Here is a 15788-nt window from a genome sequence, read left to right on the forward strand (position 1 = left end):
ACTCTTTTTCAGATTCTCTTCCTTTACAGGTTATTATACAATACTGAATATATTATAGTTTCCTGTGCTTTTCAATAGGTCCTTGAAAAGCACATTTTAAAAGAGAATATTGAAGAACATCTGCATGACCTTGGAGATAGGAACAATTTTAGAACAAGGCTAAAAAACAAGGCACAAATCACAGAAGAATAAAGGAAAAGACTGATAATTAGGGCTTTATTATAATAAAAAATGTTCAGCACAACACAAGATGTGCTCAAAGTTAAAAGATAAGCCACAAAAAGGAAGATGATATTGACAATAAATTTAATGAAGGGTTAGTATCCAGAATGCATAAAGAACTGCTACAAATCAATAGAACAAAATAAGTATATAAATGACAGAGAAAACCCAAATGGCCAACAACCTACCCAAAAGTTTCAACCTTTCTAGGGAAATTCAATATAAAGAAACAATGAAATACTTCATACCTATGAGATTCTTGAAAAAAATTAAAACAGTGAGAACACCAAATGCTGGAGAAGATTTGGAGAAACGAGAATGTTCCGACGTGCTTGGTGACAGTTTAAATTGATACCATGACTTGGGGGACAGTGGTGACACTATACAACTGAAAGGCAGCTCCATGTGATGACAAAGCATTCATTCTGCAGACTATGAAATCCAGGAGAACCCCGTGCAGCATTACCTGGACAGACCCCTTCCCCATATTCTCTGCTTTAGCTCCTCTCTGAAGTACTTCGATCACTGTATCTGATGCACATTTCCTAAGCTGTCTTACAGGCTCCTCCTGGAGCCTAAGGACTGATAGTATTAACTCCTGTGACACTGCCCTGTTACCTCACCATCAACTAATCTGAGAACTGAACACAAGCTGGTCACACACCGTGGGATGCCCCTCCCTCACCTGGCCTCTAAAAATGCCTTAGCGAAAGCCATCGGGGACTTTGGGTCTTGTGAGCACCAGTGACCCAGATTCCCTGCTTGTCGCCAGCAATAAATGCTGCACTTTTCCTTCACCACAACTTGGTGTCAATAGATTGGCTTTACTGCATGCAGGCAAAGGGGTCCAAGTTTGGTTTGGTAACAGATATACCATCACTTCAGTCAGTAAGATGACGAAATACCTCATTGAAGGAACGAAGGCAGCTTACCGTCTAAGTCCCAACACCTCAAGAAAAGTTAATTTGGCAAAAACCATTTTACATCTAAGAATTTTCAGGAAGATAACCGGAAATCATCCCAGGCCTTCAATCTTTTCCCTAAACCTGCACATTGCTTGGAATACCCATTTGGCCATCAGTTCACTTAACAGTTAATTGAAACAATTCCTAAAATTCTATCTTCTTCAGGCAACTAACTGGGAGGAGGTCTTAACATCTGCTACATCCTTATACCCTGAAGCCAGAAAACATTCTTACTGATTGTATCCTGAATACACAACATCAACAACTAACTCTTTATTCTCAAATCCTCTTGAAGTATTTTTCCATTTCCAAGGTGGATAGTGGGGTTACCTTATCTTTATAATCCTTTCCACCGTATGCATGTTTTTCAGTTACCCATCTCATCTCCCACCAATTATTTTCAAAGTCCTTCACACACCTGCTATGTCAATGTTTTCTACTTAAAACAGAGGGTAGGAACCAGTGGCTGATGCTCCTTAGCATAGCTCTACACATGAAGGCATTTAATAAATGCTTTTAACCATAATGATTTAGAAGCTGGTCTATTTCCAGACAGAAAATATTACTGAGTTTTAACATAATGTTGTTCATGTTGATCAAAAGCTTCCAGACCTAAGAGTTCATCCTCTATGATTCCATTTATATAAAGTGCACAAACCGGCCAAACTATGTTGGCAGAAATTAGGAATGATTACCCTTGGTCAGGGCTGCCTAAAAGGGAGCTTGCAGGGGATTTCTGAGCGGCTGGTAATATTCTGCTTCTTAATCTATATACTGGTTAAGTCTGCAAAAATTTATCGAGCTGTATGCTTAATATCTGCCCACTTTTTACATGTATGTTATACTTCAATATCAAATTTTAAAGTGATTGTATAATATTTGTGCCTCTCGCAAAACATCTGAAAATACCTGTGACAAACTATCATTATATAATAGAGTTCAAAACAGTTTTTGGTAATCCAGGACAGTGGTTTTGCAACATGACAGTAATTTTCATCTCTTTAATGTTTTGAATTCTGCTTTACTTAATCATGGTTATTGTCAGAATATGCCACAGGAGAAAACTAAAAGGAAAATATAAAATAGAGGGCTGCATCAAATAAGGTCATCGTAAGGGTGTGACTTTCTTTGTTAATTATATCTCCATTCTTTGCTCCTTGTGTGAAGGAACAGATGCCTGAATTGAAGCTGCCATTTGAAAATCCTCCATTTAAACAATCTTTTCAGTGAGTCGTGAAACACTGCAGTCCTAAACCTAAAAGGGTGACCTGATACACACACAAAATGGCAGATTTTACAGGCTCCTTCTGACTTTCACTTCCAAGGTTCCTGCTCTTTTTATACTAGAACTATTTTGCAAGTGTGCTCAAATCTCTTGGAGAACACCAATTTAAGCTCTCCATCGGAGGGAAGAAGTGAAGGATGGGGAGTGGGCAGGGAGATCAATGGTTGTTCAAAAAGGATCTCTGTGAGCAGGAAGGGAGAATCAGTCCCCTCTCTTACAACTTCCGCATTTCTTAAACCCACGGGGAAAATGTAATGAAGTCATTACTACGGACCCTAAGGATGAAACAGAGTGTGCAGGAGGTTGCCTTTAAGGCTTAATCTGGGTATATTTGATTACAGCTAAGGAGATGAATTCTAAATTTGGAAAGGCCATCAAGGTAATTAAGGATGTTAAGAAATGAGACTAGATCCTTGAGGTCTCTCTACTTAATGAAGAGAACAAAGGACGATGAAAACAACTTTGGTAAGCACAAAGAAATTCATATAGATTCAGTTCTTTCAGAGATAAAGCATCCTGAACATCAGAACAATTTACCAAGGAAAGCCAGACACTCGTGGTTTGCTCTCACCGTTGAGATGGTTTAGGTACCATTTTACTCAAAATGAAGAGTGAATTACGTGGTGTGCAAGCCTTCCCACTGTATCTCCAGGTTCTCTGATGATGCTGAAAAAAGGTTTAAAACTTTCTTTAGCTAGAAAAGTCAAGTATCCCTTTTGGAAGGATAACAGTTTTAACCAGAGATTTTGCGATCCTGGAGGTGTGCCCAATCAAGTCTCCAATCATGCCATTATTCAGATTTTACAATACTGGGAAACACAAAAGGCTTTCAATCTCTCTTACTCAAAAGCAGTGGTTCTCTGTATGGGATTATTTTGTCTCCCAATAGTTCTTACTTGGCAATTTCTGGAGACATTTTTGGTTGTCACAAGTAGGGTAGTGTTATTGGTATGTAGAGGCCAGGGTTGCTGCTAAACAACCCACAGTGCACAGAATCTCCACACAACAAAGAATCATCCAGCCCCAATTGTCAAAAAGTGCTGAGCTTGAGAAACCCTGATCTAAAAGTACACTTGAAAGGGAAGGAAAGACTTCTTTTGTTTCAGTGTCTGTCTCCAGTTGCTCTGAAGAGGAAAGCAGAATTCAACAGTCCTACAGAAAATGAATACACAAGCAGATACTAGGCAATAACTCTAATGCAAGATCATTTACAACAGATCTTGGCAAACCAAGTTCAAATACCCGAGTTATAGAGCCATTAATAGTAAAATTCAAAAGATCAGGTTTAATACTTTTTCCTTTGGCAGATTCTGTTTCTAAGCAAGTAAGCAACTTCTATACTGTGCTTAGCTGCTCAGCTGTGCCTGACTCTTCTAGATCCAATAGAATGTATACCACCAGGCTCCTCTGTCCATGGGATTCTCCAGGCAAGAATACTGGAGCGGGTTGCCATGCCCTCCTCCCAGGGATCTTTCCAACCCAGGGTTGATCCTTCCTCATCGCAGGCAGATTCTTTACCGTCTGAGCCATCAGGGAAGCAACTTCTACCTCTAGACATTAAAATTCTATTTTCTGATTACTAGAAAATGTACTCCTTTTTAATTAAGTGATCAGCTCATCTATCAGATGTAGTTAACAGATGTAAGCATCAACCTACTAAAATAAATGCCCAAGATTGATCAAGAAAAATAAACAGATATACAAGTGGAGAGTGGAAGCTCAAGACCATTGTCATCTTTTAATCCTCAGGGCAACAATGAATTACACTGAAACAAACTGTTTCACTCCAAAAATTTTGTGCACTTCAAAAATCTGACAAGAAGGAAGTACTTTTTACCAGAGAGGAAAATATTTTATAACATCAAAAGAAAAGGCTAAAGGAAAAAAAAAAAGTAATGAAATAAAATTCACACTGTTCTTTAAATTGTTTTTGTGTCTATATATGCCTATAGCAATCAATTTACTTCTAAAGTGACTTCAAGCTCTGAAATTCTGTTATTCTGGGCAAATCTGTGCTCAATGTATTAATGTTATTAAAGAATAATAATTAATGTCATTTGCCCTAGTTAATTTGTTCTAGTTTATCACAGTTTGTCATATATAAATATAATTTTATATGCCTTGAAATCTATACTTTTATAATGCAGACAGGCCTTAATAAAATCGATTTTATATGATAAAACCCTTATCATTTTAACAAATATTTGTGGAGTACCTATGTCAATTATTTGAATGAACATTGGGATAAAACAATGAGTAAAGCAATCTTTGTTCTTGAAAATTTTGACATTTGAACAGAAAAGCCATAAACATTAACAAGCCAGCTAAAGGGAACCAGAAAAATCACATTAAAATTTTAAATGGATAATATTGGCTTAAAGATATAGTAGGAGCCCTCTTACCAATGTTCACCTAGTGGATCCACCCAATTACCCAATATTCTCATTCTTTTTGTAAATAATACTGGGCACTGCCCACAGAACTTGGTTTCTAGGCTATTCTCCAAGACATCTATGTATATACTGCTTCTCCCACCAGTTGAATTGTGTACCTCAGAAGAGTCTGTTATATTCTCAAGTCTGTTTATGCCAGCTGTACTTGTTACTAGAATTATGACATTTAATTAGGTGTTACACAAGCTAATAAAATGAGTTCCAAAAATAGTTTTTATTTCTTTGAAAACCAAGTTGATTGGCTTTGAAAATCCTTAAGAGATGAGTCACTTGGAAAAACAGTTGCCAGAGTAAGTAGGGGCTAGAAAATTTTAAAGGTTTAAGAGGAGTGGGATTGCTGATCTACAAGGAATCTGTGCACAAATTGGTTCTCACTCTACTTTAAAAGGATCAAACTGGAAATCAAAAGCCATTGAATTCTGGCTGTGATTTATATACACGAAAGTCTTCAAGGAATTTCAATCAGGGTTCACACTCAAAGACCTTGACTTTACAACAAAATACTGGTGAAATCATATTTAAAGCTAAACAAAATGTGTAAGATACATCTATGCTTACTGACAGTGATTCACCCCTTTGGCATTTTCAATAAACCATCAACTACTTGACCCCGGATGCAGCCAATGAGGATGTCCTCTAAGAACCCCTTGGAAGGGTCAAGTGGTTTGGGCTAGAGGTTTTGCTAGAGCAAAAAGATACTAATTAATTACTTCCTGTTTGTCACAAACAGCACCCTGTGCTATTGGACTAGAGTTTTATGCAAAATTTTCCCAAGACTTGAAGGGCACTCTCTCCCAGACCCGAGGGTGGGCTGTTCCTAGGTCTTTAGACTCAGACGGAGGGAAGCGAACCATCCTGGGACTGTTTCCTGCCCAGCTGATCTTCAGGGTAGCATTCTTCGTCTCCAGCTGCATCTGAATTCCTGAGCAAACTGCCAGAAGCAAATGTTGGATGTGTGGGTCCTCGGCATGCGTGCCTCCTTCTGACTCTGGCCTCTGAAGGTGGCCTGGGCTCTGCATGTAGAATCAAGAAAGGCTCTCTGGCAAGGCCAGCACTAAAGACAAGAGGGCAGGGCAAGCCAAAGCTGGAGGCCCTCAAGTGGGTGAACACTACGGCTTCCTCCACTAGTGTCCTTAGGGGATAGCTGGGTGTCCTATTGGTGGGCACATCAAGATCCCAGCATTCAGTGCAACTACCAATGATGCCTGTGATGCCGACTTCAAGAAAACACGTGGTGTTTAAACAATTAGGAAGCTGTTCTCTCACGTTTGTCAAGCCTAACATGACCCTTTTATTTCTTTTTTCTAACTTACATCCTTTGAGAGGGCAGTTTCGGGGAGAATGGATACATGTATATGTATACCTGAGTCCCTTTGCTGTCCACCTGAAACTATCACAATATTGTTAACTGGCTATACTCCAACATAAAACAAAAAGTTGTAAAAACAGAAAAACAAGAAAGTACATCCTTTTAGATCTGTAAGTGCCCGAAGAAATGATTTTATCAAATCCTTTTACTGTATAGTAAATTGAACTTAAGAAATGAAAATGATTTACCCAAGCTCACATGGCAAGTTCGTGGAATTCCTGAGGCAGGCATCCCGGCCTCAGACTTGCTCTTCTTTCTATTTGCTGGCCTTGGGGACTACCATCTCCAGTACCACCAAGAGTTTGCTAGAAACGCAGAAACTCAGACCCCACCCAGACGCAGAGAACCAGAATCAGCATTTTGAACAAGATCACCAAAGGACTTGCGTGCACATTAAAGAATAGCTCTCAACCCATGTTTTTAATGCTGTTTAGTGAAATGATTGACTGTGTTTAAATTCATAAAAACTTCCTTATCACAAAAACAGATCTAAAAACTACTTCACTGTTTTGCTATATCTGATCATTTCACATAAAATTTTCATTTAAAATTACAGGGAACTAATAAAACAAAATTGGCACTTTTCCTCGGATGTGTGCATGCTAAGTCACTTCAGTTGTGTCTGACTCTTCGCAACCCCATGGACTGTAACCCACCAGTCTCGTCGGTCCATGGGATTCTTCAGGCAAGAATACTGGAGTGAATTGCCATTTTCTCCTCCCAGGGATCTTCCTGACACAGGGATCGAACCCGCATCTCCTGCATTGCAGGCAGATTCTTTATCACTAGCACCACCTGGGAGGCCCTCTCTCTGGATACATGATCCATATTCACTCTGGGTGGACAGTCCACAAAAGCCTCCTAAGAGATTATTGCAGGGAATCCATTTAGTTGCTATGTCTTAGGGTCTATAAAGAAAGTAACAGGTTCAAAATTCTATTAGGCAACCTGAGTTCCTATCAGAGAAAACCAGAGTTACACTGAATGAGCGAATGAGATGAGAGAGAGTGGGCAGACACACACACAGTGGCCAAATGCGGAACTCTTCAGCCAGTGAAATCATTTCAACTGACTCATGTAGGTGGTGTACGACATACAAACAGTACATCATGACATCTTCCCATTGTGCAAAAGCATCCAAGGTACTGAACAGTCAGACACATGCCAGACATCGATTGGCTCAATGCATTTACATGAAATGTTCAGAATAGGCAAATCTATAGACGGAAAGTAGATCAGTGTTTGCTAGGAGCCTGGGGAGGTACTTCTAATGGGTACAGGGTTTCTTTTTGGGGTGATGACAATGTTAGCTAGTGGTGGTAGTTGTACAACTTTGAATATACTAAAACTCACTGATTTTGTGCACTTAAATGTGTGAGTTACATGGTATGTGAATTCTATCAACAAAGTCATTAAAAAGTCAATTGGCTCAACAATTTTTGAAGAGCATGTTTTCTTTTAAGATGCATTGAAAGATAAAGCTGTACGCACATTGCTCATTATTTTTCTTTGTCAACGTGAAGATTTTGAATACCTTAAAATCTGAGTCCAGAGGAACTTTTATTTCCACAAACCTCACCCAGTTTACCAGTAAATGAACTGATACCACATAAAGGAAGTGACTTATATAAGAATCGAAGTTCCAGCCAATGGACAAATGGTCAGAGTTTTCCCAGCATTAAATCACTTCAATTAAAACATTCATTGGGGTACGTTCAGTAATTAAATACATCTAGAAAAATAAAACCAGTTCACAGCCTTGCGGTGTATTTACTAAGAATCTACCAAAGGAAATCAGTATGTTTCCTTTCTGGCCTGAGGCAGACTTTTTTTTTCCTTTTTTAATGTAAAAGCTAAAAACTAAAACCAAGGAAACTGCCAGAAACAGTGAGGTATGCACAAATTAACATAAATTGGCAATTGAAGTGTAGAAGCAACAATTGTCCAAGACACAAAGTACTTCCTTGAGAACAGGCCTCTGGTTTGGGCATTTGCCTCATGAGAATCTCCCCAAACTTCCACACCTACCTAAAAATAAAGCCCGCCCCCAATTAGGCCCTGGGCATTGTGAAAGCCATTCCCAAGAAGGTCCCCAAGTGGTAATTCGATGCTCAGTTTCTAACGGGAACAATCCGAATGCCTAGGGTCAAAAAAAAAAAAAACAGAAATAACTTTATTTCAGGAAAATTAGTTAATGCCTTCCTCAAGCCAGCACTTTTGTGCAACTTCAACATCTTTGAGCCAAGCATTGCTGAAATATTGATAGTCACAGGACATGATCAGTAGGAACCTTTGATGTTGGGAAACATTGAGGGCAGAAGAAGGGGACGACAGAGGATGAGATGGGTGGATGGCATCACCGACTCAGTGAACATGAGTTTGAGCCAACTCTGGCAGATGGTGAATTGGGACAGGGAAGCCTGGTATGCTACAGTCCATGGGGTCACAAAGAGTTGGACACGACTGAGCAACTGAACAAGTAGGAACGTGAGATACAGGTCATGCAATTCTGCCCTTTTGTAGAAGGATCTTATCCTAGCTCACCCCTAACTTTTTGGCAAGAAATCGTCCTGGTGGATTCACGGACCTTATTTCCTTTCAGATTTTGATCACCTAGTAAATTTATAAAACAAAAAGAAAAAAAAAGGTTTAACTGTAAAATTCTTTGAGCTTCCTTTTAAACGCAAAATCATGTGCCCTCCTTACAAACCGTCACCAAACGTTTGCTCAGTACAAAATTACCACCCACACCATCAACAGCACAGGGACTGCAGGATGGGGTAGGGGGCCGGGGCTGGGGCCCGGTAGGGAATGCCCAAGCTCTCCCCAGGGACCGCAATGGTTAAATTCACTGACTCCCTCATTGGAATGCGGATTCCGAGGGGCTCCTGTGACAGTCTTTGTGGCTTTTGCGGTTGGAGCCTGTCAGCCACGAGAGAAGGATAACAGAGCAGGCAGGGGAAACCCTTTCCCAGGCACATTTTTCGGGGATGCAGCGGAACGAGGTTGATTTCCACCGCACTCTTTAACGAGTTTTCCGAGAGATACTCCCCGTGTAAAACATGTTGCAGAATTTCAGGGGTGTCCCCGTGTAAAACATGTTGCAGGATTTCGGAGGTGTCAGGAGGTGACAGGCACAATCCTACAGCCTCCTGCTCTCCGCCCCGGGCCAGGTGGGAGATTTTGTAATCTCCAGAGCTTGGCTGTTTTTCACCCCGACTAGTCGATTCCCCAACTGCCTCGGACCCCGCGGGGCACATCGGCTCCACCTGCGCCCCAGGTTCGCCTTCTGATAGTGGAAACGCGGGACAAAGAGCCTCGCCCTCCGTCCCGTCCTGTCCCTCTTCCCTTCCACCTTCCTGGTTTCAAGGCTCACGGTTCCCAAATGAGCTCACGGAAGACCCCCGACTTGGGGAACTGGGCGTTGATTTCAGGTGGGCTTAAGGCGAACAAGACCCCGGTAGGGCGGGGACCGGATCAGACTCGCAGCCGGGAGCTCGGGCGACTGGAGAGCGTCCCGGGGAAAGGACCAGGAGCAACTGTCTCTCACCCTATGAAAATTAACAGCAGGAGCCCGCAGCCCGGGACGCTCCGTCCGCCCCCTCGGCTCCCCTCCGGGGGGTCCCGCCCGTCCCCTCCGGGGAGTCGCACGCCCGGGGGGGCCCGCAGCCGGAGAGCGGGCGCCCCGGCACGGGGCGGGGACGCGCACCTGGGCGTTCGGGACACCTGCGCCGCGCCCATCCCACCTCCAGCCGCCCCCAGACCGGCCCGGGCTGGGGAGGTGCCCCCGGAGGCCCCACCTGAGCGGCGGCGGGCGCGCGAGACTGTGGCCGGGGCCAGGGGCCAGCGCGTCGGCTTACCCATGGCTGGAGGCTGGCGGGAGGCGCGGGCTGCGGGCGCTCGGGCTCCCCGGGGACGGACACAGCCGGCGGCACAAGTTTGCAGGGCCGGCGGGCACGTGCGCGGGCGGGCGGGCGGCGCTGGGCTGCGGGGCTGGCGGCTGGCGATCACTCCCGGCCGGGGTGGGAGCGCGGCGCGGCTCCGCCTGCACTGGGGGCCGGCCGCGCCGAGAGGGGGCCCTGACGTCAGCGCCAGGGGCTTTGTGCGCCTGCAGCCGGGGCCCCAACCGGGCAGCGCGCGCGCCGGGGTGGCGGGGAAACGCGCGGCTTCCTCTGGGACCCCCCCCGGGCGAGCTCCGAGGGGCGAGGAGACCGGAAAAGCCAGCGGCGGGGGGGATGGGGACAGAGGGGCGCGGGCTTAGCGGATCTCGGCGGCGCAGATCCGCGTCCCAGAAGAGAACTCTTCCAGCCGCAGGGGCCTTGGCAGTCCTAGCCATCACCCATTGTACAGATAAAGAAACTGAGGCCCGAGACGCTGCTCGAGGACCGCCCCGGTGTTTGGCGGCCTCGCCCCAGCCCAGAGTCCTGGAACCTTTGGCTCACGTGGGGGCGGCGGGAGCTCGTTCGTTCCCGTGGCTCTCCACCCTGACTGCACATTAGAATCACCTGGCGAGCTTTTGCAACTCGATTTCTTCTGGGCCTCAGCGGGTGGGACCGAGGCCTCCATGTCTCAAAATCTCCCCAGCTGGTTCCAACGTGCGGCCAAGGTTGCCACACTGACTGACTTGTGGAAAACAAATGACTTAGAAGGGCACAGACTGCACTCTCCCATCTGAGTGGGGACCGATTTGGAGGTGTCCATAAACCTCCCGATCCCTGGAAACCCACCCTGGAAGGCTCCAGAAGGCTTTGCCCACCCTCCCCAGACACGGCCTCTCCCGGTGCTCAGGCCTCCTGCTTGAGCTTGTAAGGGAATTAATGGTTTAACAGTGTCCAGATCTTCAATTCCTTCTGTGTCCTTCGAGAAGAATTCTCCTGTCTCCAAAGGTATTAGCAAAGCTCTGAGACCCCTGCAGTTTTCCCCTGGCTAATGCTTTGTGAGACATTTCTGAGCCTAACCTTCCCCCCTGATAGTTTATGTTGTGTTTTTTCATTGTTTTGAAAATACATCGTGTTACTTGAACAGAGGGTTACATAAACAGTAACAGTAGATAGTCCACTTAAGGGACATTTAAGCCTGAAGAAAGAGGCTTTCGGACTGAGAAAGAGTGGAGGAAACAAACATTTCATCTATTGAGTTTATTGGATTAGGAAAGATTTTATCAAGGCAAAGCTCTAGAAAGCCTAATAATATTTTGCCCAAAAGGACAGAGATTTGTGCTAGGCAGATCACTGGCTCATTTTCACAGTCCCATGGGAACAGTCATGCCTAATCAATCTTCCTGCAGTAATAAAACGGCAGGGAGCTCATAGGTCTAACTTTTTGTCCTGTTACAGGAAAGTAATCCATTTCAACCAGTCCTGAAAATGTGTGCATGCAGGAATCCAACTGCAGTTGAAAATAACTGGGATCCCCTGCAAAGGAATAAGGGCAACAAGCAGTTGGTTTAAGTCCTGATTTAGGGAAGAGCATTAGATTTGGTTGGTTCCTACATCTTGGGAGGCTCCTAGGAGACAAGAAACACAACAGAACGGGACTTGGGCACACAGTCTGAAATAGTATTTTGGCAAGATATGACCTCATTCAGCCACTCTGGAAGCAAGAACTCTAAGGCTGTATGCACCGAGATGAAAAGTAAACCCTTTGGTTCACTTTCTGTCATTCCCTAGAAGTCTTGGATTTTTTTTTTTAACCAAAGAAAAGAAATAACAGCTGTCCAAATATTGGAGCCAGTCACAATAGGATGCTGTGATTAAAAACCAAGTTATAGCCATTGTGTACACAATGTCAAAGGAAAGCCACATTTTAATAGAAACTTTTACTCACTTTGGAAATGTCATGGACTGATTTCAACAAGCAATTGTCCCTAAAAGCCTTAAGAAAAACAAAACAGCAGTTGGGAAATTAGCAAGGCTACTACTGACAGGGTGTACAAGATAGCTAATATGCACATTTGACTATTAGTCTAAGAAATTCTCTTTTAAAATAATAAACCATTTTTCTCATATAACTAAAACCTTTAAAAATAAAGCAAGACTGTGTTGCCAGTGGAAGAGCAAACTGGTAGATCCTTTCTGGAAAGATATTTGGCAGGATGTATCGAGAGACTTAAAACTATTCATAGCCTCTGGCCTAATAATCTGCTTCTGGGACTCTCTCTCCTAAGTAACTCATGACTGTTTCTGTCAAAATTAATGTAAAAAGATATTTAGCACAGAGCAAGATGTAATAGCACGTCAAACAATAAAAACAATAAAGGAAGCAACAACTGTTTGATAAAAGGGACGTGGTTGCATAAATTACTGTTGATCTAGCCCCGTGGTTCTCAGCTGTGGATGACTTTGTCCCCCAGGAGACATCTGGCAACATGTGCAGACAGTTTTAGTTGTCATAGCTGGGGAGAGGGTGCTACTGGCATCTAGTTGATGGAGGCCAGGGAGGCTGCTAACATCCTACAGTGCTCAGGACAGGCTTCACCACATGAAAGAAAGATCCAGCCCCAAATGTCAAAAAATAGTGACATATACACAATACTGTGTATAAAACAGATAACTAATAAGAACCTACTGTACAGCACAGGGAACGCTATTCAATAATCTGTAATGACCTATATGGGAAAATAATCTAAAAAAGAGTGGATGTGTGTATAACTGAATCACTGTGCTACATACCTGAAACTAACACAACATTGTAAATCAACTGTACTCCAATACAGATTTCCAAAAAAATTAGTGCTGAGGTTGAGAAACGCTGCTCTATATGACTGGATAACACACAGCCATGTTTGCAAAGAATTAGGTGGGAAAGTGCTCAGAGACTTTTTTTTGTTATTTTTAAAGCAGAATAAAAAGCTAAATGTACAATATAATCCTAGTCATACACATATATATGTACTGGGAAAGGCTAAGAGAAAATACACTATGGTAGAGACTGTTATCGGAGAAGGCAATGGCAAGCCACTCCAGTACTCTTGCCTGGAAAATCCCATGGATGGAGGAGCCTGGTAGGCTGCAGTCCCTGGGGTCACTAAGGGTTGGACACGACTGAGCGACTTCACTTTCCCTTTTCACTTTCACACATTGGAGAAGGAAATGGCAAACCATTCCGGTGTTCTTGCCTGGAGAATCCCAGGGATGGGGGAGCCTGGTGGGCTTCCATCTATGGGGTCACACGACTGAAGTGACTTAGCAGCAGCAGAGACTGTTATTCACCAAACATCTCTTGCTACCTGGCCACACAGCTGAACCACATTTCCCAGTCTTCTTAGCAGTTAGGTGGGACTACATGTTGAGTTCTAGCCAATGGGGTCAGAAGTGACGTCCACCATTTCCAGCCATCCTGGAGAGATTCTCCAGCACATGATGTGCTTCTCGGCGCTTTCCCCTCCTCTCAGCTGGAATGTGACATTGACACACAGCATGCCTTATGAAACCACATGTTGAAGATGGAATTGTCCCTGCCAGCCTGGGTGACTGAATGACTCTGTGGAGCAGAGGCTCACTCCTACCCAACACACTGACAGCCTGGAACTGACTTTCATGTGAACCAGAAAGAAACTGCTGAACATTGTGTTCAGGGGCTTATTAGTTTTAGCAGTGGCCCTACCTTTACTAATATATCATATATTCAGTTCAGTTCAGTACAGTCGCTCAGTCGTGTCCGACTCTCTGCGACCCCATGAATCACAGCACGCCAGGCCTCCCTGTCCATCACCAACTCCCGGAGTTCACTCAAACTCATGTCCATCGAGTCGGTGATACCATCCAGCCATCTCATTCTCTGTCGTCCCCGTTTCCTCCCACCCCGGATCCCTCCCAGCATCAGAGTCTTTTCCAGTGAGTCAACTCGTCGCATGAGGTGGACAAAGTATTGGAGTTTCAGCTTTAGCAACAGTCCTTCCAATGAACACCCAGGACTGATCTCCTCTAGAATGGACTGGTTGGATCTTCTTGCAGTCCAAGGGACTCTCAAGAGTCTTCTCCAGCACCACAGTTTAAAAGCATCAATTCTTTGTCGATCAGCTTTCTTCACAGTCCAACTCTCACATCCGTACATGACCACAGGAAAAACCATAGCCTTGACTAGACGGACCTTTGTTGGCAAAGTAATGTCTCTGCTTTTTAATATGCTATCTAGGTTGATCATAAATTTCCTTCCAAGGAATAAGCGTCTTTTAATTTCATGGCTGCAATCAGCATCTGCAGTGATTTTGGAGCCCCCCCAAAATAATCTGACACTGCTTCCACTGTTTCCCCATCTATTTCCCATGAAGTGATGGGACCAGATGCCATAATCTTTGTTTTCTGAATGTTGAGCTTCAAGCCAACCTTTTCACTCTCCTCTTTCACTTTCATCAAGAGGATTTTTAGTTCCTCTTCACTTTCTGCCATAAGGGTGGTGTCATCTGCATATCTGAGGTTATTGATATTTCTCCTGGCAATCTTGATTCCAGCTTGTGCTTCTTCCAGCCCAGCATTCCTCATGATGTATACTCTGCATATAAGTTACATAAGCAGGGTGACAATATACAACCTTGCTGCTGCTGCTGCTGCTAAGTCACTTTAGTCGTGTCTGACTCTGTGTGACCCCATAGACGGCAGCCCACCAGGCTCCCCCGTCCCTGGGATTCTCCAGGCAAGAACACCGGAGTGGGTTGCCATTCCCTTCTCCAATGTGTGAAAGTGAAAAGTGAAAGTGAAGTTGCTCAGTCGTGTCCAACCCTTAGTGACCCCACGGACTGCAGCCTACCACGCTCCTCCATCCATGGGATTTTCTAGGCAAGAGTACTGGAGTGGCTAGCCATTGCCTTCTCTGATACAACCTTGACATACTCCTTTTCCTATTTGGAACCAGTCTTGTTCCATGTCCAGTTCTGACTGTTGCTTCCTGACCTGCATACAGATTTCTCAAGAGGCAGGTCAGGTGGTCTGGGATTCCCATCTCTTTCAGAATTTTCCACAGTTTATTGTGATCCACACAGTCAAAGGCTTTGGCATAGTCAATGAAGCAGAAATAGATGTTTTTCTGGAACTCTCTTGCTTTCTCCATGATCCAGCGGATGTTGGCAATTTGATCTCTGGTGCCTCTGCCTTTTCTAAAACCTGCTTGAACATCTGGAAGTTCACGGTTCACATATTGCTGAAGCCTGGCTTGGAGAATTTTGAGCATGACTTTACTAGCGTGTGAGATGAGTGCAATTGTGTGGTAAGTTTGAGCATTCTTTGGCATTCCCTTTCTTTGGGATTGGAATGAAGACTGACCTTTTCCAGTCCTGTGGCCACTGCTGAGTTTTCCAAATTTGCTGGCATATTGAGTGCAGCACTTTCACAGCACCATCTTTCAGGATTTGAAATAGCTCAATTGGAATTCTATCACCTCCACTAGCTTTGTTCATAGTGATGCTCTCTAAGGCCCACTTGACTTCACATTCCAAGGCTCCAGGTGAGTGATCACACCATCGTGATTATCTTGGTTGTGAAGATCTTTTTTGCATA

At 44.0% G+C, this 15788-nt stretch overlaps 1 protein-coding gene across 1 annotated transcript in view; it reads right to left on the reverse strand.

Annotated features, from left to right (window-relative positions):
• Positions 1 to 10349, reverse strand: part of GPM6B (glycoprotein M6B) — a 159984-nt gene extending 149635 nt beyond the window's left edge. Inside the window, exon 1 of the mRNA XM_088833621.1 lies at positions 10155 to 10349. Within this exon, the coding sequence (XP_088689747.1) occupies positions 10155 to 10158 (4 nt within the window). The 5' untranslated portion in view covers positions 10159 to 10349. The remainder of the gene's footprint in view (positions 1 to 10154) is intronic.
• Between the last annotated feature and the right edge of the window lie 5439 nt (positions 10350 to 15788).

Source organism: Moschus berezovskii, chromosome X (assembly GCF_049115385.1).
Source record: "Moschus berezovskii isolate FMDL1 chromosome X, NW_MosBer_1.0, whole genome shotgun sequence".
Taxonomy (NCBI): domain Eukaryota; kingdom Metazoa; phylum Chordata; class Mammalia; order Artiodactyla; family Moschidae; genus Moschus; species Moschus berezovskii.